Source organism: Budorcas taxicolor, chromosome 12 (assembly GCF_023091745.1).
Source record: "Budorcas taxicolor isolate Tak-1 chromosome 12, Takin1.1, whole genome shotgun sequence".
NCBI classification, from domain to species: Eukaryota; Metazoa; Chordata; class Mammalia; order Artiodactyla; family Bovidae; genus Budorcas; species Budorcas taxicolor.
In genome coordinates, this window is record NC_068921.1 from 68,661,302 (window position 1) to 68,688,635 (window position 27,334).

General features: G+C 40.4%; 1 protein-coding gene across 1 annotated transcript in view; it reads left to right on the plus strand.

Moving 5' to 3' along the window:
• Nucleotides 1-27,334, plus strand: part of GPC6 (glypican 6) — a 1,214,516-nt gene that overhangs the window by 1,097,371 nt on the left and 89,811 nt on the right. Inside the window, exons 5-6 of the mRNA XM_052650253.1 lie at nucleotides 679-809; nucleotides 23,278-23,421. Coding sequence (XP_052506213.1) covers nucleotides 679-809; nucleotides 23,278-23,421 — 275 coding nt within the window. The remainder of the gene's footprint in view (nucleotides 1-678; nucleotides 810-23,277; nucleotides 23,422-27,334) is intronic.

Genomic DNA, 27,334 nt, shown 5'->3' on the forward strand with positions numbered 1-27,334 from the left:
AAAAACCAGAGACCTCCCTGGTGGTTCAGACAGTAAAGAATCAGCCTGCAATGCAGGAAACCGAGGTTCAATCCCTGGGTTGGGAAGACACCCTGGAGAAGTGAATCGCTACCCACTCCAGTATTCTTGACTGGAGAAAAACCAAGTAAGAGAAGTTTCTCTATTCCTAAAGCGTAACAAGGTGTTAAAAAAGGGCATGCTAGATACAGTGACAGCACCAAGTAGGGACAAGTCTGTTCTTGGAAAATCTAGCAATGCTTCCTCCACCTAGTTATGCTTGAGTCTTGACATTAGCATCCTCCGGACTCTCAAATGTACACTTCAGTAGTCTCCATGTTCTCCATACTCCAGAAGAGAAGAGATCAACTCCACCTGAACCTGATCTAATTTTTTTCAAACTTCACTTGAAAGAGTTAGGTATATTCAACTCTTTTAATTTGAACTTACTTTCTCATTTTGGGGCCAGGTTCTACACTTGTAAAATAGTTTTAAACCTTCAAGTGAAATAAAATACTCTTTAAAGACTGAGTCACCCATTCCATTTTGAACTATGTAAAAGTGAATACCAAATTTGAATGAGTGATCATTTTTCAGCCAGTCATGTGGGAAGTGTTGCAATACAGGTTAGAAGCTGGAGTTCCCAGTTCTCAAATCAATCATGTTCCTATATTTTAACAGATGCCATGCTCTTGGTGGCAGAGCGACTGGAAGGACCGTTCAACATTGAGTCAGTCATGGACCCAATAGACGTCAAGATCTCTGAAGCTATTATGAACATGCAGGAAAACAGCATGCAAGTGTCTGCAAAGGTATTTGCCTTAGTCATGTATCTGATAAGCAAAGGGTAGTCATCTAAAAATGAAGTAACTAGATACATCGACTGGGATTGTAAACTAATATGTTGTCCGTGAGCTATTCCTGTTGCATGACAAATTTGCTACTTCATTAAAACTGTCTAACAAAATGGCATTGAGAAAGGAAATAAGCTTTTCCTTTGCAGTTCCTCAATCATGAAGAAATTATTGGCTGCTAAAAAGTTTTAGAGAGCCCCAAATATATTGACTAATCCCTCACATTTGTGAGCAATTTGGGGGAAATTTTCTTTTTAATGGTTGTGATTTCTGCACACCCTCACCCTATTCTCTCTCTCTAGGAACTTCTAATTATGTCCTCAGCTGCGCAAACCAGGCAAATGTTCCCTGTGTTCACTCGTAAATGATTAAACATTCCATCTGACTTCCTTTTTTAAGACAATAATGTAACCCTTATTAATGAATCGTCAGAAGAAAATGCCATTTTGTATAAAGTCAAACACACATTTTTAAAAACTAGTAAGTTTTTATAAATCAAACAAGACAGATTCTGGATTTTCTGCTGCAGAACATAAATATCAAGTGCACAATTTTTGAAATTTTTAGAAAAATTTTATTGGAGTATAGTTGATTTACAGTGTTGTGTGAGTTTCAGGTACAGCCAAGTGAATCAGTCATATATATGCGTATATCCGCTCTTTCTAAAATTCTTTTTCCATACAGGCCATTACAAAGCATTGAGTAGATGGAGGTCCCTGTGCTCTACAGTAGGTCCTTATTAGTTATTTATTTTATATATAGTATTATGTATGGAGAAGGCAATGGCACCCCATCCAGTACTCTTGCCTGGAAAATCCCATGGGTGGAGGAGCTTGGTGGGCTGCAGTTCATGGGGTCGCTAAAAGTCAGGCACGACTGAGCGACTTCACTTTCACTTTTCACTTTCATGCATTGGAGAAGGAAGTGGCAACCCACTCCAGTGTTCTTGCCTGGAGAATCCCAGGGATGGCAGAGCCTGGTGGGCTGCCGTCTATGGGGTCGCACAGAGTCAGACTCAACTGAGGTGACTTAGTAGTTAGTAGTAGTATTAGGTATATGTTTATCCCGATTTTCTAATTTATCACTCCCCCTCTTACCTCCTGGTAACCAGAAGTTTGTTTTCTACATCTGTCACTCTATTTCTGATTTGTAGATAAGTTCACTTGTCCTCTTTTTTCAGAATCCACTAAGTGATATCACATGATATTTGTCTTTCTCTGTCTGACTTACTTTACTTAGTATGACAGTCTCTAGGTCCATCCATGATGCTACAAATGGCATTACTTTGTTTTTATTATTTCGTTCATTATTTTGTTCCTTCTTATGGCTGAGCAATATGCCACTGTAGTAAGTACCACCTCTTCTTTATCCGTTTCTCTGTTGATGGGCATTTAAGTTGCTCCCATGCCCTCAGAATGGGAGAAAATATTTGCAAAATATTTGCAAAAAATTATAAAAGCAACTGACAAGGGATTAATCTCCAAAATATACAAACAGCATATACAGCTCAATATAAAAAAGAAACAAATAACCCAATCAAAAAGTGGGTGGAAGATCTAAATAGACATTCCTCTAAAGAAGACATACAGGCCAGTAGGCACCTGAAAAGATGCTCAACAATACTCATTATTAGAGAAATGCAAATCAAAATGACAATGAGGTATCACCTTATATTAGTCAAAATGGTCATTATCAAAAAATCTACAAACAATAAATCCTGGAGAGGGTGTGGAGAAAAGGAATCCCTCCTACACTGTTGGTGGGAATTAAACCTGATATAGCCACTATGGAGAACAGTATACGTGTGTGTGTGTGAGTGTGTATGTGTGTGTGTGTACCTGTGTGTGCTCAGTCATATCCAACTCTCTGCGACCCCCTGGACTATAGCCTGCCAAGCTCCTCTGTCCATAGGATTTTCCAGGTAAGACTACTGGAGTGGATTGCCATTTCCTTCTCCAAGGCATCTTCCCTACCCAGGGATCAAATCCGTGTCTCCTGTGTCTTCTGCATTGGAGGGCAGCTTCATTACTACTGAGCCACTTGAGAAGCCCTTGGAGAACAGTATAGATGTTCCTTAAAAAACTAAAAGTATAGCAACCATATGACCCAGCAATCCCACTCAAGGGCATATATTCAGAGAAAACCATAATTTGAAAAGATATGTGCACCCCAATGGTCATTGCAGCACTATTTACAATAGCCAGGAAATGGAAGTGCACAATTTTTATTTATCCCCACCCAGTTGAAAACAAATAGGACCCACCTTAAGCAAAATTTAAAAGTTTGAAATGAGTCTCCAGCCTTCCCTTCATCACCCCTTTTATCCACACTGATGACCACACAATGCCCTTCTGTTCTTTTTTACCAGTCTCCCTGTTCTGAAACACTACCCGAAACTGCACCAGTCCTTTAAAAGCTGATGATGGAGTGATTGCATTTTAACTGAAAGTCATTCATACAAAAATATGTCAGACAAAGAGCTGCATGTTTAACTCTCTTCAGTATTTAAAGTCCTTTGTGAAGATTTCAAATATAATCAAGGAGAAAGAGAGAGGTGATGGGGAAAAATTACAGAGCAGAAAGAAACCCGTGGAATCTGACGAGGTCTCCTTGGCTGAGTGTGAATCAAACTAGCTTTGGACTTTTCAGGAGCACGGGTAGAAAATAGGGTGAGAAAGAATCTGGTCTGGCCCCTTTCTCTCTCTCTTTGAAAGATGAGAGGGGCTGAGAGTTTCATAACCCTAACTTCCAGGCTTTAGTGTGCTTCGGTTGTGTCTGTGCTAAGTCACTTCAGTCGTATCCTGCCGGGCTCGTCTGTCCATGGATTCTCCCGGCTAGAACACTGGAGTGGCTTGCCATTTCCTTCTCCAGGGGATCTTTCCACAAGGGACTGAATCCGCATCTCTTATGTCTCTCGCATTGGCAAGCGAGTTCTTCACCACTAGCCCACCAGCCCTTTCTCAAGGAGATCAGTCCTGGGTGCTCATTGGAAGGACTGATGCTAAAGCTGAAGCTCCAATACGTTGGCCAGCTGAGGCGAAGAGTTGACTCATTGGAAAAGACTCTGATGCTGGGAGGGATTGGGGGCAGGAAGAGAAGGGGACGACAGAGGATGTGATGGCTGGATGGCATCACCGACTCGATGGACATGAGTTTGAGTGAACTCCGGGAGTTGGTGATGGACAGGGAGGCCTGGTGTGCTGTGATTCATGGGGCCACAAAGAGTTGGACAGGATTGAGCAACTGAACTGAAGTGAGCACTACCTGGGAGCTTGTGTTAAGCTGTGTAAAAGAAAAAAAGAAAAACGCTCCAAAGTTCTATCACCTATTGAGAAAATAGCATATTTGGGAGTTCCATGAAAATCTACTTTCTTTCCTGGGCGGGGGTGGCGTGGGGGGAGGGGGCTGGGAAGCAGCTATCTGTCCCTCTCAAATCTATTGCCTAGAAACCAACTAATGTTATTTTTTTTTTAACTTTTTAAAATTTTGTGTTGGGGTATAGCCAATTAACAATGTTGTGATAATTTCAATTGAACAGCAAAGAGACTCAGTCATACATATACATGTATGCATTCTCTCCCAAACTCCCCTCCAATCCAGGCTGCCACATAACACTGAGCAGAGTTCCCTGTTGGAGTGGGTCCTTGTTGGTTATCCGTTTTAAATGTAGCAGTGCATACATATTTATCCCAAACTCCCTAACTATCCCTTCCCCCCAGCAACCGTAAGTTCATTCCTCTAAGTCTGTGAGTCTCTTTCTGATTTGTAAGTAAGTTCATTTGGTGGTTCAGACGGTAAAGGATCTGCCCGCAACGCAGGAGATACAGGTCAATCCCTGGGTTGGGATGATCCCCTGAAGAAGGAAATGGCAATCCGCTTCAGTTTTCTTGTCTGGAGAATCCCATGGACAGAGGAACCTGGCAGGCTGCAGTTCGTGGCTGCAGAGTCAGATACGACTGAGCGCATGCGCACACAGAGTCACACAGTCTTGATGTAGAGAAAAGGAGATGCAGCGAGTTAGGAAGAAGAAACAAGAGAAGGACAGCTAAGCTAAGCTCTGCAGGAAAGAAGAGTGGGAGGCAGCATCTGATCTCGAGGAACAGTATGGAGAAAGGACCAAAACCAACTTTTAATATAGTGGAGGGGAGGATGAGTAAGTGGCTGAAATTGGACAAATTTAGCAGGAAACACCAACAGGATCTGCTGATGGAGTGGACATGTTCTGAAAAAGGTTTCATTTCTTCAAGGAAATGGAATTCGGAAACATGTAGTTTCATTTTCCATATAAGCCAAATCCATGAAATTATGCATGAACTCAAGTCTAAAATCTACATTCTCGCTAGGAACCGAACCAGATGGCTAAATTTTTCCTTTTGCCAAAGAACCCTCAGTCATTTTTGATAAACAGTCCTGTCAAATTGGAAATTCTGAATTTCCAATCTTTGGATGGAACATTCGCATAACCAGTGACTAGGTTAATTTCTGATAGAGAGCTTCTGATCTCACCAGAAGCTCTTTCCTAAATGCAAGGGCCAGGCACCCTGAGAGCTGTGAAGCTTACAAATTACTCCAGGTTTGACTGGCAACTTCTCCTTGGAAAATCATTTCCCTTATTACAGCAGTTACTCATGGAAGTCATTCCTAGAGCCTCTTTAAGTAAAGCAGCAATGTTTATAACTGGCAGCTCATATTTGTTGAACACTTACTGCCAGGACTCTACTGCGCATTACATGGTTTATATTATGTAATATTTATAACAGTGCTTGCAGTGAGATAGGTCTTCTCCCTTATTTTCCAGATACACAATCTAAGACTCAGAAAAGTTGGGGAACTTACGAAGGTCTCCTGGTGTGTGAAGGAGTACACAGAGGAGTGGCTGACTCCAGAGACGTTGCTCATCATTGCATTTTAATGATGCGGGTTCCTAAAAAGCCAATCCCACACAAGGACAGGATTCAGCAAACATTTGCTGAGTAGATCAAGTATTAACGGAAAGTTCAATAGCTTTCAGTAAAAACCTGCCCAAGACAGTAAGGAAACAGAGGCAGCAAAGCCAGGAGGATTCAACTTTTCTACCTTTCTGTCTGATTCCCTTTGCAACTATACCTAAAACTTCTCAACATGCTAAAGACTAATGAAATATTTCTCTTATTAGCCTCATCATTCATGCTTCCAACCCTTCCTAGGGTGTTAATAGTACAAAATATGAAATTCTTCTTTTTCTCCCTTCTATCTGAAGGCAAAGATAAACACATTAGTTTCAGATATGAAATTCCCCTCTATTGCAGTGCGTGTGTGTGTGTGTGTATGTATGTGTTAGTTACTCAGTCATGTCTGACTCTTTGCAGCCCCATGGACACTTCAGGCTTCTCTGTCCATGGAATTCTCCAGGCAAGAATACTGGAGTGGGTAGCCATTCCCTTCTCCAGGGGATCTTCCTGACCCAGGGACTGAACCCAGGTCTCCTGCATTGCAGGCAGATTGTTTACCATCTGAGCCACCAGGGAAGCCCTCCTCTAATGCAGTAGTCCTCATCATGTATATATAGGAGGGAATAGCTCATTTTTTATTGAGTTACAGTTAATATACAATATTATGCAAGTTTCAGGTATAGGAACAACTAAATTTTTGTACCTAATCAGTAAGATCCTGAATTAGTGAAATTACAGATTAACAAAAAGAACTATTCTCACTATGTCTGTTCAGACTCAAATCTTGTTTTAGATCTGTTTTTAAAGGCATAGTCATATCCTTTTTCCTCTCCCATTTAGCCCACAGATAAGCTGTTTGGGGATAAGGCACATGGACATTCCTTTCAAAAAATACATTGGTTCTTTGTTACTGTTCAGTTGCTAAGATTGTGTCCGACTCTTCCTAGCCCCATGGAATGCAACATGCCAGGCTTCCCAGTCCTTCACAATCTCCCAGAGTTTGCACAAACTCTTGTCCATTGAGTCAGTGATGCCATCCGATCATCTTATCCTCTGTTACCCCCTTCTACTCCCACTCTCAAGCTTTCCCAGCATCAGGGTCTTTTCCAATTAGTCAGCTCTTTGCATCAGGTGGTCAAAATATTGGAGCTTCAACATCAGTCCTTCCAGTGAATATTCAGGGTTGATTTCCTTTAGAATTGATTGGTTTGATCTCCTTGCTGTTCAAGGGACTCTCAAGAGTGTTCTCCAGCACCACAGTTCAAAAGCATCAATTCTTTGGGGCTCAACCTTCTTTGTGGTCCAACTGTCACATCCATACATGACTACTGGAAAAACCATAGCTTTGACTATACAGACGTTAGTCAGCGGAGTGATGTCTCTGCTTCTTAATACATTGTCTAGATTTGTCATAGCTTTTCTTCCAAGGAGAAAGCATCCTTTCATGGCTATATATTGGCTATTCCAAGTTCTATGTTCAGTTCGGTTCAGTTCAGTTCAGTCGCTCAGTCGTGTCCGACTCTTTGCGACCCCATGAATCGCAGCATGCCAGGCCTCCCTGTCCATCACCATCTCCCGGAGTTCACTCAGACTCACGTCCATCGAGTCCGTGATGCCATCCAGCCATCTCATCCTCGGTCGTCCCCTTCTCCTCCTGCCCCCAATCCCTCCCAGCATCAGAGTCTTTTCCAATGAGACAACTCTTTGCATGAGGTGGCCAAAGTACTGGAGCTTCAGCTTTAGCATCATTCCTTCCAAAGAAATCCCAGGGTTGATCTCCTTCAGAATGGACTGGTTGGATCTCCTTGCAGTCCAAGGGACTCTCAAGAGTCTTCTCCAATACCACAGTTCAAAAGCATCAATTCTTTGGCGCTCAGCCTTCTTCACAGTCCAACTCTCACATCCATACATGACCACAGGAAAAACCATAGCCTTGACTAGACGGATCTTAGTTGGCAAGGTAATGTCTCTGCTTTTGAATATACTATCTAGGTTGGTCATAACTTTTCTTCCAAGGAGTAAGTGTCTTTTAATTTCATGGCTGCAGTCACCATTTGCAGTGATTTTGGAGCCCCCCAAAAAATAACGTCTGACACTGTTTCCACTGTTTCCCCATCTATTTCCCATGAAGTGATGGGACTAGATGCCATGATCTTCATTTTCTGAATGTTGAGCTTTAAGCCAACTTTTTCGCTCTCCTCTTTCACTTTCATCAAGAGGCTTTTTAGCTCCTCTTCACTTTCTGCCATAAGGATGGTGTCATCTGCATATCTGAGGTTATTGATATTTCTCCCGGCAATCTTGACTCCAGCTTGTGTTTCTTCCAGTCCAGTGTTTCTCATGATGTACTCTGCATATAAGTTAAATAAGCAGGTTGACAATATACAGCCTTGATGTACTCCTTTTCCTGTTTGGAACCAGTCTGTTGTTCCATGTCCAGTTCTAACTGTTACTTCCTGACCTGCATACAGATTTCTCAAGAGGCAGGTCAGGTGGTCTGGTATTCCCATCTCTTTCAGAATTCTCCACAGTTTCTTGTGATTCACACAGTCAAAGGCTTTGGCATAGTCAATAAAGCAGAAATGGATGTTTTTCTGGAACTCTCTTGCTTTTTCCATGATCCAGCAGATGTTGGCAATTTGATCTCTGGTTCCTCTGCCTTTTCTAAAACCAGCTTGAACCTCAGGAAGTTCACGGTTCACATATTGCTGAAGCCTGGCTTGGAGAATTTTGAGCATTACTTTACTAGCATGTGAGATGAGTGCAATTGTGCGGTAGTTTGAGCATTCTTTGGCATTGCCTTTCTTTGGGATTGGAATGAAAACTGACCTTTTCCAGTCCTGTGGCCACTGCTGAGTTTTCCAAATTTGCTGGCATATTGAGTGCAGCACTTTCACAGCGTCATTTTTCAGGATTCCAAGTTCTATATTCAAGTACAATAGTTTTGTAATAACATTATGGCATTTATTTCAAACTCTTGTGTATCTGTTACATAATATTATGTTGTATATGTTACTTAAATTATATAGGGAAGCCCCATATTAACATATAATATTGTTTATATATATATGTGTGTGTGTGTATAAGACTAGGGATATTAAGATATTAAAACTTTACTTGCTTCCTTTTTTGTGCAAATAATCTCTTAATAACATTGACAATCATCATAGTTACTGTTGGTTGGGCCCCTACTATATTTCATTCAATAGACACCCTTCATGTACCAGGCACAAGGAATATCAGTTCTGTTCAGTCACTCAGTCATGTCAGACTCTTTGCGACCCCATGAACCGCAGCACGCCAGGCCTCCCTGTCCATCACCAACTCCCGGAGTTCACTCAGATTCACGTCCATCGAGTCAGTGATGCCATCCAGCCATCTCCTTCTCTGTCGTCCCCTTCTCCTGCCCTCAATCTTTCCCAGCATCAGGGTCTTTTCAAATGAGTCAGCTCTCCGCATCAGGTGGCCATAGTAGAGGACAAAACAAATTCTCTGCACAAACATCAGTCTCTTTTTAGATGCCGTATGTATTTATTTCAAGTCCTCTGCAATCTTGTAGAGTATTCATTTCCTCATTGTATAAGTAAAGAATGTTATGTTTTGAGAGATTAAGTTGCTTATCTGAGGTCAGGCATCTAAGAAGTAACAGAGCTGGGATCACAGCTAGAACTGTCTGATCCAAAGAAAAAGATTATCCCAGCCTGCCACGGTTTTCTCAGTATGAATCTCCCCACCAGGACCAGATGCACTGCAGCATTGGAGGAACCAGCCATCCAAGGGAAAGCTGTTGCCAGAAGCCTGCTACTAATGATGATGCAAATGATGAGTATTTCTGATCAGTAGGGAAACCTACTGAAGAGAAACACAAGTTGCTAGTTCTTCAAGCTCCAGCCAACACTTATTACATTCACTAAGTTCAGTCTTTATCAAAGGCAAGAAAGGGTCCTCATTATCCCACCACTTCTTTACCCACGCAAATCAAAGGAGCTCTGTACTTTACAGGTTTGAGAAAATTCTCCAGAGGAAAGGAGAACAAAACTTGCTGAGTCTCTGCCTGTGAATTTCAGATGTGTTGATAATCTCTTTCCTCTCCTATCAGGAAAGATGAAGCTGATCTCACTCTATATAGTTTAACTATATTAGGAATAATTTCAAATGTAATCCAGGAAAGGATTGGTTTGTCAGATACAATCTAAATTAAGAAGGGAGACTTATTAAATTCCAATTGAAACCATACATTCAATTAATACTTAGTACAGACTAGGGCAGAATCTATTACAGAAGAGCAGCGTGGCCTTCGCTTAATTTTCTCCCGATAATTCTTTCTGAATCTACAGCTCAGATGAAGATGAAAAAACCTAAGAGAACAGAAAGGAGAATATAATACTTTCTGCCTTTACCTAATGGGTCTTAGTTTCCTCATCTGTAAAGAAAGGGGTTCATCTAAATGTTCTCTTTCTAGCTCTATCAGTTTAGAGCTTTGGGAATATTATCTCCTCAGTATTAACTAGGTTTTTTTTGGCATCCAGATATTTTTCTTTTCTCTAGGTCTTTTTCCTTTTAAAGCATTCAGATATACATAATATCTTGGGAGTTCACATGGGAAAACATATCTTCCTTCAGATATAAGAACATGGATTAGATTTAGTCTAAGTAAGTATATTTTTATCCCAATAGCAGTTTCCTTTCTTTGAGGCCCTGTAGTATGTGTGTGTTTCTTAAGGCAGTGGGCACATTATTGCTTCTGTTACGATTATTTGTATACTTATCTTCTCCTTCCCAGGATTATAATTATTTTACTCACTCTTACATTCTCCAGAAACCATTCTAACATGTCATTTTACAAATGGAAGCCACAGTACATTTTTCTGGGTTGAATTCAGAGCATGAAAATATAATATCAGAAAGACCTCAACAGTAAGGAATAGAAAATACCTTCAAATATATTTGAAGTTAGTCTTATATCTTTAAAATAGCATCAGAGTTTGACATCAGACCAACCTGGGGTCTGGTTTTTACTAGTTGTGTGACTTGGGGCAAATTATTGATCTGTATAAACTCAATTAAGTTATATTAAAAATGACATGCTAGTTGGATCTGCTCATAAAGTTGTTTGAGGGTGAAATGATATAATCCATGTAAAATGCTTAGTGTGGAATATGTAAAATCAAAACCACTCATCAAAATTAAGTATTTTCATTGTTATTTTTGAAAATAATAGGTGTTGAAAATGATATATAAATTCTAAAGAACTTTGATTGTGGTTTCACCTCATCCATGATGGTCTGTGAGCTTGTCCCTAGCACTGAAGATCAGAAGAGTCACAAACCTGCATTTAAATCCACTCACACATGGCGTTACTTTCAAGGGCAGGGACTCCATGGAAGGGGACATATATTTCTGCATGGCCTGAGACATGGCACCTGGCACTGAACAAATGTCGAATCAACAAGGCCTTTGGAGGAAAATGGGCTTGAGGGAAACATGGGCTGGATCGAGGCAGGAGCAGCAGCCCAACTCCTGTCTGTGCCTGTGGGTGGCACCAATGCCATCAGAGAAAAAGTTTTTAGAGGAATATTAGTGACCTCAGCCTACCATCACCTTATTCTTACATGAAGAAGATAATTGGCCTATTCACTTGGCAAGTGCCTGATCTCCAAGTAAAAAAGCGCATGGCCCTACTCTTTATAAAGCTTTGAGTTCTATTTCTATTTCCACTTTAGCTCTGTATTGAAAAGAAAAGAGCACATCCTCAATGGTTTCTAGATTCTGAATGTTTTTTCTGTTTATTCAAATTTCAAAGCTCATATTCTGCCTGCCAGCCCTCACTTACTTTAATAATATTCCACCAAGAAACAGTGACTTTGAAACATCTTTGGTTCTTTGATTTCTTCATTTCACTACAGAAAACTAGAATCTGTTCCTTTCCTGTTTGTAGCATGACTGGATAACAGACCTATGTTATTCAAATGCTAGATACAGGGTTGGGGTCGGGGGGAAGATACCATTTTTATAAAGTAAAATGAAGATTTGGAAAAAAAATGCTTATGATTCATTTATAGGAAATGCATCCAAAGCAAACTACTTTTAACTTTCTTTCCACGTGAGAGGTGTTTGAAAAAAAAAAAGATGTTTCTTCTCCTTTTGATGATAAAGGGAAAGTTGTGACTATCTCGAACCTTTAGAGATTTATCTTAAGATTTTCTTTCACTTTAACTTCAGGGCAAAAGATGAGAAGATTACATTTAATGAAGTCTACTCCAGAGTAGGTGATTGAAACTCACGCAGTTTTTAACACTCGATGTGTTCTTAGACAAGATGGCCTCTTGCTTTCCTGAAAGACAATCTTCTTCCAGCCTCCTCTGCCTTTAAAGAGGAGAAACTGCTTCCTTCGAACCATGCTTTCCATGGGCAGCAGATTACTGCATTAGAGGAATTTCAGTTGGCTCTGCCCCGTTCCACAGATACACAGTTATCCTCAGCTCTTAGCACTTTCCTTCTACTCAGGGCTGTGTAGCCTGGTTTGATCTTGATAGAGTCATTGTCACAGCCAGTCCGTGGTTAAACATGTAAAAGAGCTGCTTCTGTGAGGTTATACCAACTTGTTCTGCCAGAAAACTTGGAACTATATATGGCTTTCTGTAGGCCTTTTTCTTCTAACACATTTTATACCTCTTTTTTAATTCACCTCCTAATTGTCCCAGCATGTGTGTGTGCTAAGTCACTTCAGTCATGTCTGATGCTTTACGACCCTATGGACCATAGCCCACCTGGCTCCTCTATCCACAGGATTCTCCAGGCAAGAATACCTGAGTGGGTTGCATCCCCTTCTCCAGGGGATCCTCCCAACCCAGGGATCAAACCCGCGTCTCTTATGTCTCCTGCATTGGCAGGCGGGTTCTTCACCACTAGCCCCACTTAGAAAGCCCCTATTGTCCCAGTGTGTGGACTGGAGCCTGCCAGGCTCCTCTGTCCATGGGGTTCTCCAGGCAAGAATACTGGAATGAGTTGCCATTCCCTTCTCCAGTTATCTTCCTGACCCCATGATCGAACCCAGGTCTCCTACATTGCAGGCAGACCCTTTACCATCTGAGCCACCAGTTTAGTTCAGTTCAGTCACTCAGTCGTGTCCGACTCTTTGTGACTGCATGAATCTCAGCACGCCAGGCCTCCCTGTACATCACCAACTCTCAGACTCACATCCATTGAGTCAGTGATGCCATCCAGCCATCTCATCCTCGTCCCCTTCTCCTCCTGCCCCCAATCCCTCCCAGCATCGGAGTCTTTTCCAATGAGTCAACTCTTTGCATGAGGTGGCCAAAGTCCCCTTATTATCCCAGACTGTATCTCAAATATCAGTCAAATAGCTGATCATTTCTGTTCTATAAATGACACACAGTTTTTTAAAAACTGGGGTTCTCAGGGGTGGCTGACAGAATTCTTAAAATTTGAAACATCTTGGACACAGTTTCCTGGGTTGGCTACAGCAGCAACTGTAGCCTCTGTAGCCGGGTGTAGGAGTTTTCATCCCAAGTCTCTAGCCCAGATTACTCTCCTGATTACACCTGTTTATCCAGCTGTCTGCTGCAGTCACCTGCAACCTCAAACACACATGTCTAAGACCCAACTCATCATCCTCCCATGATCCCTCCGTGGGGTTTTCCATCCCAGAAAATGCCCCCTCTCCCGTTCCTATGTCCTACCTAGCCAGACATTGAGTGACTCCTCGACTCCCCATCCCCCTTCACCCTCACAGTCAATCCATAACGAAACTGCCTTAAAACCCTCTAAATAGCCATTCCAAATATCTTTTGAATCCATCCACAGCAGCTCCCCTAATTTTATCATCTCACACACAGATTATAGTCTCCTAATTAATTCTCTGCCTCTGGCTTTTCCACACTCCAATCCATTCCCCACGCTGTAGCCAGAAGGGATGCTGAAAATGCAAATGTGATCACATTACTCCCTTGTTTAGTATCTTCCCATGGCTCCCTGTTGCCATTCGAATAAAGCCCAGACGTGTTCCAACACCCTGTAGTCCTCAGCCTGCCCCTCTCTCTGGGTCCACCCTCACCACGTGTCCCACCTTAAATTGCTGAGCACCGATTATCTGCCAAGCACAGCACTAGATGCTGTGGATATGATAATGAATAAGATCAACTGCAGAACCTGAGTCCTAATAGAAGCCTTAGTCCAGTAGGTAAGAGAACCTCTATGTGCACCAGGTGTAGAAAATGGCCTGGGCTCTGTTGCTCGGGTTCAGCAGCCTCTCTCATCTCTAAGCTTTGGTCTATGCTGTTCCTCATCCTGGAGCATTCTTTCTAGCCCTCTCCATCCCCCCACCCCAAATACGCAGCAGTCACCAGGCATATTCCAACTATTTCTTCACTTCCCTGGCAAGATTCAGTGGTATACTGGGAAGTGTTTGCACAACAAATTTATGTGCAGAAAACATGCTTGTTGAGAGTGTTTGCCAGTTCCTGAGGGTGTAAATTTCAAGCTACTAACATGTAGTTCAGTGTCAACTGAACACAGAGTTGCACATCACAGTGGAATGTTTCCTCCTTACAGATACACTTGGCGTACAAAACTGTGAGAGCACAGATAATGGTAAAATAGCTAAGAAGTAATGCTATTTGGTGGGTCAGATGATAAAGACTCTGCCGGCAATGCAGGAGACTCAGGTTCAGTCTCTGGGTTGGGAAGGTACCCTGGAGGAGGGCATGGCAACCCACTCCAGTATTCTCGCCTGGAGAGTCTCATGGACAGAAGAGCCTGGTGCGCGACAGTCTGTGGGTTCACTAAGAGTCAGATACAACTGAGCATCTAACACAAATGCTTTATGAGTACGCATTGCCTTTGTTTTTAATATAATTTATATCATTTTAAGTTTATACAATTTAATGACTGGATTGCAAAATTCCTAAAAATTTTAACTATTGGTCTTGTGAGCCCGTAAGAGCCTGTTCCAGCACATCACTGCTCTCCTAGGATGCTTTCTCAGACTCTCTGGTCTTGGTTTAGCTGCCTCTTGTGGGTGTTCCCATTGCATTTATTATATTCTACCATAATTACCGGATTCCTTGTCAGAACCCTCATGATATCAAGGATGTGTCCAGTTGACACATCCCTAGCACCTAAGTCTGGCCTTCATGACACTCTACAAATATTTGTTGAATGGTAGTTTGAATGAATGATAAAGAGCCTGGTTATTGACATGTACTGCTGCTGCTGCTGCTAAGTCGCTTCAGTCGTGTCCAACTCTGTGAGACCCCATAGACATCAGCCCACCAGGCTTCCCCATCCCTGGGATTCTCCAGGCAAGAACACTGGAGTGGGTTGCCATTTCCTTCTCCAATGTGTGAAAGTGAAAAGTGAAAGTGAAGTCGCTCAGTCGTATCCAACTCTTCGTGACCCCATGGACTGCAGCCTACCAGGCTCCTCCATCCATGGGATTTTCTAGGCAAGAGTACTGGAGTGGCTTGCCATTGCCTTCTCTGATTGACATATACACACTTATCCAAATTCTGCAAAGTGATTTTAAATAATTGCTGTAAACCTTATAAGCAAAGAGCATATGAAATAATCATTTAGCAAATCCAATAGAGTTCTTTTTTTTTTTCTCCCTACATTCAAAATACACTTTGTTCAGTTCCTTGTCACTCCTCCCTATTCACCATGTGGGAGGAAATAGCAAGGTGTTCTGTTGTTGAAGGAATGCAAATCTTCCAGGGGGGGAAAAATTATCTTCCCCAGCAAATGGAACGAATTTGCTTTTATTGAAGAAACGATTTTAAGAGGTATGCAACCCATCTGACAGATATTCTGCAAGCAAGCTGCGTAAGCATCAGACGTAAATGTTTAAAACCTTGAAACTGACATGATCACTGGCTTTTGAAAATCGAAGCCAATGAATGAAAAGCAGCCAAAACTGAAACTGATGACTTGACTTGATTCAGTCCAACCCAGAGCTGTCTACACAGAATCCTGAACCCATGCAGGGACTTTGAGTTTGCCAGAGATCTCAGCCAAGGGACCACTATAATCAATCTTTAAGGAAAGAAAAGCATGAATCAGAGACTAGAGGACAAAAAAGAGGAAGAGAAGGAGAGAAGAAGTAGGGGGAGCAGGGAGGGGAGAGGAAAGAAGAGAGAGAATGTTTGGAGTCATAGGCTGAAAGCCTAAAATTGGCACACTAATAAAAGTAGAAAAACAAAAATTTTTTAAATGCTGGTTTTTTAAAATATTTATATGATGAATATACTGATTTTATATCTTTAAAAAGTCATTTTGAACATGTTTAAGTTTATATTCAGGAAAGCATTTCTTAGAATATTAGCAGATTGTTGTGAGGAAGCAGGAAAAAAATGAGAGTCCAGGTGTCAATTTAATTTCGTATCACGACTGAAAGACTGAACTGAACTGAACTGAACTGAACTGATGTGCTAGGAATAGATTCTAGGTGAACTAAGTATATAAGATCCTATTCTTCATAGAGCTTAAATTATTCATGCATCACTCTGCATAGTCCCTAGATTTGATTTGTTACCTGTTATTGTCCTATTTAATTATAGATTCCCATGTGGCTCAGTGGTAAAGAATCTGCCTGCCAAGTAGGAGACATGGGTTCTAAGCCTGGGTCAGAATATCCCCTGAAGGAAATGGCAACCCACTGCAGTATTCTTACCTGGAGAAGTCCATGGACAGAGGAGCCTGGAACACTACAGTCCTTGGGTCCCAAAAGAATAGGACATGAGTGAGCAGCTGTGTGCACACACATACACACACACACACACACACACACACTCATTGTATTTAATTATAGATAACTTCAGTGAAATAATTATACATCTTTTTACATCACTGCTTCGGCATCTTTTCTAAGCATTATATCATTGTATCTTCACAGCAGCTTTCTTTACGTCCTGCATCACACAAGTGTGAAGAGGAAGACTGAAACTAGGACTCCAAGCTTTTAAACTCTTATTGGTGACCTTCATCTTCCACTTGTCTCTCAAGAAAATTGTGACCACACTTGTACAAAATATATGTAGAGTCCATCAGATATGTTAGCTTCTGTTTCCTTGGGAACAAATGGGATAGATTTGAATTCCCCAAGTGGTCATCTAACAAATAGTTCATTCATTAACACTCTAATGTAAATTAGAATGTAATAAGTAAGTAAAGCATCACTTATTCTCACAACATCAAGTCAATTAAATCTAGGTAGCATGGACTGTCACCTCCACTAATCTACACGATTAGTTGTCTATTTGCAAATTTCAAAATGGTTATGGCAATAGCAACATTCTTCCTACCAAAATAAAAACTCCACTGAGTAGAAACTTAGAAGATAAATTAAAAAATAAAAAAAAAGAAAACTCAGAGACTGCAACAGGGCTGGTGTACAGCTGTTGCTTCTCAGATTGCCAGTAATGAGTTTGATGAATGTATGACCAACGTGCAGAAGATACAGGAGACAGAGCAATATAAAGCTATGGACACCTCTGAAAAATATACACCATGTTGTTATTTTAAAGAAATATGTTAAGATGCTGCGATATTTTAAAGGAAAAATGCTTGTACTTGGAGCCCTAAAACAGCCCTCCAACCTGTTCTCACCACACCCCTCTCTCTTTCTTGTTTTCCCAAACAATAAAATGCCTCATCTTTCAGCACTTTCCATCTTTAAAGTCTACTTCTCTCATCTCAGAATACCACATACTTCAGAGATGTTATCTTAGTAATCCTCTTAAGAGAGAGGATTCTCAAGCCAGATATCTTCCGGAAATCCACAGGTTTCATGAGTCCGCCTCATGGGAAGGATAATTCCTTTGTACATCTGTAGCATCTGTCTACACTGGGGCTTCCAAATACTTTTCCAAATGATCTAATTTTCCCTTTCAACATCCCTTGGAGGGAACTAGGCAGGAGGTAATAATGATTCTATTTCTTTGAGGAGCAAAGCTAATGATTTGTTCTACAATGAGATGGCTTAGCCTACAGCCATATCCTCTGGAAATTTCTATCGTAAAGAGAAGAAATTTAGTGTCTGAAAACAGTATTTCTTCTCTCAAATTAAAGGTAGTGGAGGGGGAAAATGGCTTCACGAAGACTTCTAGTTAAACACAGTTACATCTGAATCAATTCCCCTCTTGACTAATCAAAGCAGACTTCCCAGCGTGTCCTGGTGTGTTCCCTGCAACACCCTGTGAGGACTTCCTGGAGAACCCTTGGCCAGATAGTTTTGGAAAACACTACAAATGAGCATCTCCCTTTGGATGAGTCAGAACACATGTTAGTCTGATGAAGCCCTGCTAAGGTACCTCATTTAACATTGATGCATGGAATCCATTGCTTATGTAACAGCTGTTAGCAGCCCAGGAAATAATTTTTTGTGGAAGACATTGAAGAAACATCAGTCCAGACATTTTTCCCCCTTGAGTCTCCTTATTCAGAAAATGGAACTAGAAATAACTGATCATAGAATGGTATAATGAGCTAATTATTATGAGTACTTACTTTTCCAGACATTGGCTTCTGTTTTCCTACCTTAGGTATTATTGCATTTTATCCTCACAGTCTGTCTGTGTGGTAAATAATATTATTCCCATTTGTCAGAGGAAGAAACTAAGGTTCAAGGAGGTCCTCTGAATGTTGACTTGACCCTGGGCTGTCTTCAGCCCCTCCTGCCGCCTGTCTGGATACCTAGCCTTGGTGAGTACAACCAGCTTTAGGATTTTAAATACCGTCTTTAGGCTAATAACCCAAATCTGCATCTCTAGTTCTGACCATTCCTTGGGGGGAGACATGATCTACAGACTTTTAACTGAAGACCCTTATCCCCACATTATTCCTCATCTGTTTCTACCCTTATTCAAAATACAAAATACTGGGGCACCCAGAACAAAAAGAATAAGGCTCATTGTTCCTTTGTAGTAATATGGCCCTGAACTTCGGGAGCCATAGAATTTTACCTAGCCTGCTGCTATAGCACACTCAGAAAATTGCCAGAGACAGTCCAAATGTTCTGAATCCCTTTCGTCAACCACCTCACGAAACCCATGTTTTAAAAATATTTGTCTAGCTAACCGATTGCATGTAGTAACAACGAAGTTATTAATTTTCATTTTTTATGCCATCTAAGTTATTTGACGGATATATGTTGTTTAAGGTACATTCTCTGCATGAGAATCAAGGTATTTTAAACCATTCTCTAACACAGACAGGGTGAGTTGATGCTCTGATCTCCTTTGTGTGTGTGTGTGTGTGTGTGTGTGTGTGTGTGTTTGCTGCTGCTGCTAAGTCACTTCAGTTGTCATGTCCGACTCTGTGCGACCCCATGGACGGCAGCCCACCAGGCTCCCCTGTCCCGGGGATTCTCCAGGCAAGAACACTGGAGTGGATTGCCATTTCCTTCTCCAATGCATGAAAGTGAAGTCGCTCACCTGCAGCCCACCAGGTTCCTCCATCCATGGGATTTTCCAGACAAGAGTTCTGGAGTGGGGTGCCATTGCCTTCTCTGGTGTGTGTGTTTAGGTTTTGTAAATTTCTGAAAAATAGTTCTCTATCCTTAAGCTTGGCACTTTCACGCTAAAAAATAGCTCTTAAAACAATTCCCTTATTCTAAAGTCCATATAGTCAAAGCTATGGTTTTTCCAGTATGGATGGATGGAGTTGGACTATAAAGACAGCTGAGCACTGAAGAATTGATCCTTGTGAACTGTGGTGTTGGAGAAGACTCTTGAAAGTCTCTTGGACTGCAAGGAGATCCAACCAGTCAATCCTAAAGGAAATCAGTCCTGAATATTCATTGGAAGGACTGATGCTGAAGCTGAAACTCCAGTACTTTGGCCTTCTGATGCAAAAACCTGACTCTTTGGAAAAGACTCTGATGCTGGGAAAGATTGAAGGCAGAAGGAAAAGGGGACGACAGAGGATGAGATAGTTGGATGGCATCACCAACTCAATGAGTTTGAGCAAGCTCCAGGAGTTGGTGATGGACAGGGAAGCCTGGCATGCTGCAGTCCATGGGATTGCAAAGAGTTGGAAACTGCTGAGTGACTGAAATGAACTAAAGTGTATACTAGAATCTGTGTTGAAGGCCCTTCATGATTCATATCTTTACATATTGTGACAGATTTCCATGTGGGTCTTCATCTTATTATGGGGTTAGATGTTGTTTCCATAATGATCAGAAGTCTTTGTCTTCTTCAGTTTGGATCATAGACCCAGAAATTTCTGCATTGAAATCATCTTCAAAATCCAAACCTGATTTATTAACAGAAAGCTACAAGCAGAAAACTATATTGACTTACCCACATTCTATTATCATAATTAGCACTCTCAAAAAAAAAATCAAACAAATGGTAAAGTTTTCTGTTACAATGAAATATCTCCCTTGGGGCACTAATATTCTTCCAGGGCATTTCTTGTTCCTTTGATTTAACTTAAACCAGTGAGCCAGCCTCTTCCCAAGGGCAAATTAAGAAGGTCTGTTAACTCTTTACATGCAGCAGCTTCAAGAAATCTCAGCAAGGCCATTAATATTGTTTTGCCCTAGGCTTTCTACTTTTTAAAGTCAGCTGTCATTTTCAAAGCGATCCAAAATAGCACACTCAACTGAACCCTGGAGCTTTGGAAATGTTAATGCCCTCCATCAGCCATGACCTTGCCACTGGGAAGTGATTTAGCACTAGGGAGAAAGGGGCCCACTATCTTTATCACACCAGTTTACACCATCAGCTTCAGAAACTGTGTAAGAGAAGAATCAATAGCGTGTTAAGACCAATCTTGAAGAATGCCGAGACAAAGTGCGCCCGCTCTGAAAGTGCTGAGTGGAAGGAGACTTTTTGAATACAACAAAGGGGAAGTCAGCTCTCATGGAACAACTAAATGGATTGTGTCTCAAGTTGGAATTTGTCATTGGGAATGACACCCAGGAGCCCTCTGTGTACTTCAGTGAAATCCCATAAAATGCCTAATGAAAAACGTGTATTTTAGAGTTAAACAACACAGAATCAAATAACAAAACCAGAAGAAATGCATTCTCAACAAACCCGTGTACATTAAGAATTGGATGACATAAACAGTCCCCAAGAGCTTACTAAAGAAAGAATCCAGGGTAGAACCATCTCCTGTGTAGAAAGAAAGGCAAAGTTCAACTTTATCAAAACTTTCTGGAGATGTGACTAGATTTCCTGTAATCCTGGCAAAGGGATTATCTCTGGATAACCAGCAGAGAGTACAAAGCTTCTAAAACTAGCAAAGGAGGTATTCCCACAGCACCCCAAGGAAATCACTGTGGAAAGAACTAGCAGCTCGGTCCCTGAGATCATTACAATAGAATGTTTGATTTCCCATGGCAAGCCTAATTGTGACATGAACAGCTGTCAACAACAAAATTAGAAGGATCTGTCATACTAGGGAATTCATCCACGTTTGCTTGTCCTATTTCTTCACTGTGGCTCAAGAGAGTGTTTTCAAAGAATTCTTCCAGTAAAGGTTTTCATTATTCAAAGGGGAGACACTCAAGTTATTTGGCTTTATATGTTATATATGAGGTGTTTCCCAGGTGACTCAATGGGAAAGAATCCGCCTGCCAATTCAGGAGACTCGAGTTCGAGCCCTGGGTCAGGAAGATACCCTGGAGAAGGAAATGGCAACCCATTCCAGTATTCTTGCCTGGAGAATCCCACGGACAGGGGAACCTGGCAGGCTATAGTCCATGGAGTTGCAGAGAGTCAGATACAACTGAGCACAGAGGCATGCTATACATGAGATACATTTGTATCAGTAACAAGAATCCCAAACACATGTTGCTTGAATGACAAAGTCAAGGACAGGAAAATATCTGGGACATTTCTTTGATCTAGAAATCATTCCATGTTTAATATAGTCAATTCTCATTGTTTGCATAGTTATGTTCTCTAAGTCACCGCAGACCCTGAATTAGCAAATACTGAACCATTGCTCCTACGAGAAATACAGGGTTAAGTTCCTACAAGGTTTGTTTTTTTTTTTTAATTGAAGTATAGTTGCTTTATAGTGTGTTAGTTTCTGTTGTATGGCAAAGTAAATCCACTATACATACATGCATATCCCCTCCTTTTTGGACTTCCTTCCCATTTAGGTCACACAGAGCACTGAGTGGAGTTCTCTGTTCTATGCAGCAGATTTTCAGTAGTTATCTATTATATACATAGTGGTGTATATATGTCAATCCCAGTACCCCAATCCATCCCACTCAACCTCTCCTTCAAGCTTTTTGTCACATTTTCACCAACCCGTCAATGCATATAACCTTGTTTTATGAGTCTCTCCTGAAAAACACCTTATTTGATACATATTATTGATTCATTAACATTGAATTCATAGTCAAGTATACCATAACTCATACCTGAATGAAGTTTATCTAAAACACAGTTTTCTCCATAGGGCATATCATAGCCTTGGGAACTAGACAGAACTTCAACGCTATAGTTGGGGGCTGTTTTAAAAAGGGAAATCACCAAGTATTAATAAAGCACACACAAAAAATGTGGCATTAAATATATCACCAACGAGGTGATTTAAGAGTTTACATTTACAGTTTAAGAGCTGAAACAAGAAGGCAGAGCTTTGCCTTGTTAGACTGCTTCAGCTGGAAAGATGAACTTGGCCTCTCTGCCGATGTCTGCAGACATGTTTGAATTTTTTTTATTCGAGGGGATACAAATTAATTTTAATGAGTACAGTCTTTCCTCACTATCAGCAGGAGATTAGTTCCAGGAGCTCCTGTAGATCTCAAAATCTAATTCGATCTGAGGTTGGTTGAATTTGCAGATTCGAAACCCATGGATATGGAGAAGTGAAGTGAAAGTCGCTCAGTTGTGTCTGACTCTTTGCAACCCCAGGGACTAAACAGTCCATGGAATTCTCCAGGCCAAAATACTGTAGTGGGTAGCCTTTCCCTTCTCCAGGGGATCTTCCCAACCCAGGGATCAAACCGAGGTCTCCCACATTGCAGGTGGATTCTTTCCCAACTGAGCCACAGAGAAGCCCATAGATACAGAGAGGATCAGTTTAATGTGAAAGTTTAGTCACTCAGCCACATCCAACTGTTTACAACCCCATGGACTGTAGCCTGCCAGGCTCCTCTGTCCATGGGATTTCCTAGGCAAGAATACTGGAATAGGTTGCCATTCCCTTCTTCAAGGGATATTCCCAACCCAGGGATCAAAACCAGGAGAGGGTCAACTGTAGGCAAATTCACAAAAACAGAATCCATAAGTAATGAGGATTGACTGTATATGTTGAAAATGAGAGTCAGGTTATAAGTCAGTCACTCTGATGGGGTAATTCTGTTTCATTGGTGTTTGTATTTGTTTAGGTTTCAGAGCCAGAGTATTTTTGGAGATAAGAGTTCCATACAAAATGTGGAGGTCAGTGCAGTGAATGCTCTAGGAAGAAACTCCTTGTGTAACTTCCTAATCTTTCAATGGTTCTTCCAGGTGTTTCAGGGATGTGGCCAACCCAAACCTGCTCCAGCTCTCAGATCTGCTCGCTCAGCTCCTGAAAATTTTAATACACGATTCAGGCCTTACAATCCTGAGGAAAGACCAACCACTGCTGCGGGCACGAGCTTGGACCGGCTGGTGAGTCCCCTGGATGGATGGCCATTGTGGCCACTTTCTGTCACCAAGGTTATTCTTCAGAAGACTTGATGGGATTCTGAAAAAGTTGGTTGTAAAAGTCATCTCAGCCTTATATCTGCTCCTGATCTTAATTAGAATATTGAAAAGTAATGAGATCTTCCTTTTAGGTCAAGAATTAGGTTATTTAAGAAGTCTTATCACTATTAATCCACTCATCCAATGACCAAATTTTCAACTCCATATTTCTTCTGAAATATTAATTTGAAGACTAAGTTACAATGTCTTCTAGAGATATAATTACAATAGCACATTTCTTATTCATCTGCTTTAGTTATTTATTTAATTATGATACAGTGTAACTTTATTATGAATGTTCCTTTTATGTAAAGTTTTCTCTTTGAAAATACCTTGCCAAAAGACTCCAAATCAATATTACTACTATTTTTTTTCTTTTTTGTGTGTCTTTTAAAAGTTGAAATCCTTAAAAAGAGTCACTCTTTGATGCATTTAAATGTGTGGCAGGGGACCAAATATCTATCATTGAAGCAATTTACTTGGAGATTACAACCATAAATATAGTAAACATGATTTTTAATGTTTTTCAGACATCAAATTTTGCTATAAAAATGAAAAGCTCATAATTTCCAAGAAATACTGCCTAACTGTTTTCAATACAATTTATAGCAGTATAAACAATTTATATACCTGTAATTGTTAGTGCTGTTAATGTTGCTTTGCCAATTATCTTGATGTAAAATTAACAGATAAAAGCCTTAAGGTCATAAACACTTGAACCACATCTGATTATGTCATATAAACTCAGATCTCAAGGGTTTCTGGTTATGAAAATACTTTTATTAGTCACTGTTATAAATTATCATTTTAGTTAATATCCATCTACAGTGTAGAAGCTGTAAGATTAAATTGGTAGCATTTGACCTCATAATAAGTAATCTCAGCATTTCTCTCTATAAAAATCAAAAGTACTTACAACACAAAGGCCTATCCAGGAAGCGCCAATGTGAAGGGGTAAGTGGAGTCATTAACCACTAAATTATGTTATAAATTTATTACTGTTTATTAGCAAGTAAAACTCCCTCTTCAGTGTAGGTTTTGCAAAAGGGATAATCTGGGTAATTGCTTCACCTTTGTACTTTACCTTAGTTATATCTATTGTCCACTCACAATTTCAGGAAAAGTTTAAAATTAGTCACATTTTTTTTCTTTTCAACAAAATGATGGTTTCATTAGATTCCATTGTTTGCATTCTCATTTTATAAATTCCTTTATATGCCGAGATCCTTTTAACCAAAGCATAGTTTATGAGTATGGCCTTGACCTCCCCCTGTCTCTCTTTCCTTCCTTTTTTCCTTTCCTATTTCAGTTGGCTCTGCATAATTATTGAAACAATTCAGGCTTTTTGGAATTTTTATAAACCCTACCTTCAGAACTAGGCACAATGGAAGATTAGTAAGTTTTGGAGATCTGCTGTACAAACACTGTGCTATAGATAACAGGACTGTATTGGTTCAGAGGCTAGATCTCAGGTTAAATGTTCTTACCACAGGAAAATAAAATTGGAAAACAAATAGAGTATATTATCCACTTAGTTAAAACTGCATTGACTTTGAACCGTATAATGGCATCTATGACTACTAATTAATTTTTTTGCCTTTGAAACAGAAGCACAGTCTTCTCTCCTCCCAGGAAAGATACACACACACACACACACACACACACACACACACACACACACACATTCAAACAGAGTAAGTAGAGCGAGAAAAATACTTTTCCCAAGGCAACAGTATTTATACAATTCAGTACAGCTTGAATAAAACATCAACACTTTGAGAATTTCATACGATGTCTAAAATCTAGTAGATATGAAAATTGGAATTTGAACCTTTTCTTTTAAAAAAGAACTTCACTGGTCATCCCCCAAATGCCCCAAATATAAGAGTCTTGAGAAGTCCTGGAAAAGCAAACTGATTTAGGATCTTCTATTTTATGCACCCCTAAAGTATATTTAATCATTTTTTAAAAGAATTAGTAATGGTTAATCATATCATGAGGAAAAAACAAAGACTAACTCAAGAGATACTCCCCTGGAGAAGGGAACGGCTACCCACTCCAGTATTCTGGCCTGAAGAATTCCATGAGTGGAGGAGTTCATGGGGTCGCAAAGAGTCGAACACGACTGAGCGACTGACACTTTCACTTTCAAACTCAAAGTACATAAGGACCAGAGCCAGTGTATACGAATTCAAATTAATAAGCCAATTTTATTCTAAAATACTCTCCAGCGGCATGCAGCACTTACTTCATCATAGGTGTGGCTCCAGACTCTATAAGGGAGAGTGACAGTTTAATTAATTTCTTATTCAATTAAATTCTGATTCCTTCCCAGATTGTAAGAATCAGCAATTTGTAATTCACAGCCAGTCATAAACCAACCTGGAGCTACTTTTCGACCCCTAAGGCCAAGGGACTGCTTCCATGTCAACAGGAGCTAGACAAGGTTATTCTTGAGAAACACAAGCTAGCTCCAAAGCTAACATCAGAATCTCCATTTGCAGCCATTGTTTCCTCCAAAGCTTTCTTTCTTTTGTGGGTTCAACAAAGCTCTGAATAGTGGAAAGGTTGGAGTGGTTCCCTTGGCCAGACAGTGCTGGGCATCAGTCAGATAAAATCATCTTCAAGATGCGTGTGAAGGTGAAGGGTCCTGCTGGGTCTGACATATATTACTGCCTATTTGGAATGTTTATGAACAAATCTCATGTTACCTACTCCTGTTTTAATTTTCTCCTGCAAGGATGTTTCCTGAGTATGTACAAGAAGCATGTGTCCCCAAAAAGAAGGGTAATTGGAAAAGACTTCCTTTAATTTCTCTCAGTGTTTCAGCAGAGCACATGCTTCAAAAGGACAACACCTCAGCAATCACCCCGCCCCTTTTTCCAAAGTGAAAATGACTTAACTGTAAAACTGTTGGAGAATCGCTTCTTACTACGATTTAAAATTAGTACCTGTGGCATTAACTTTGGGTTCCATTGATAAATGTTCTTATACCAGCTATTATAACGCTATTTTTTATGTGAAGGGGTAGTTATGGGGATTGTTTTTAGAAGTAAATCTCCTAATCCCCAACTGGATAAACTGCTGCTAAACCTTATATAAAATAATTGAAAACAAAACTCTCTTTAAAATAGATCAGTAGCATCATTTCGTCTCTTCTTACCTTTATAAAGTAGTCAGTTATTTTATATCATTAGGGAACACTCCATATGTTCCTCCAAATTTATACTGACCAAAAAAAAATAATTGTTTTGGTATAGCTTTCAGACATGCTATTGTAAAGTAATTTTTATCATCCCATAATGAATGAATATCCTTATATAAATTCTACTGCTGATGGAAAGCTGACTCATCAGAAAATATTACAGTCCTTCCTGCTATGGTTTGTTCAAGATAAAAATGCCATCAACTAATCTGATCAATAAACTGGTCCCATTATCATGTGTCTCTTTCCTATCACCCACTCTCACTCTAGTAGTCCTTCTGTCCCAGCCCACTGTTATGCATTTTCAATTAAACAGATCAGGGGTGTTTATTTGAAATTAGGAAGAGATTGATTCTCTTTCTTTTTTTCTTAAATTTACATCCTGTGAATTCTCTTAATAATTTAACATAAAATAATTATTTCTTTAAAGAAAATTTCACTCAACCGTCAATGAAAGTATAGAGTGTAAAAATAAATCAGCATAAAAATAGCTCAGTTTTTAAGATCTGCCAATAGCACTGTGTTTCAGGTCATCCTCTGTTAAGGATGGTTAGTTGTACAGCTCAGAATATTATTGCACAACATGCTATACAACCCCTGGACACGCTTGGGCAGAAAATGTCAGTTATTTAA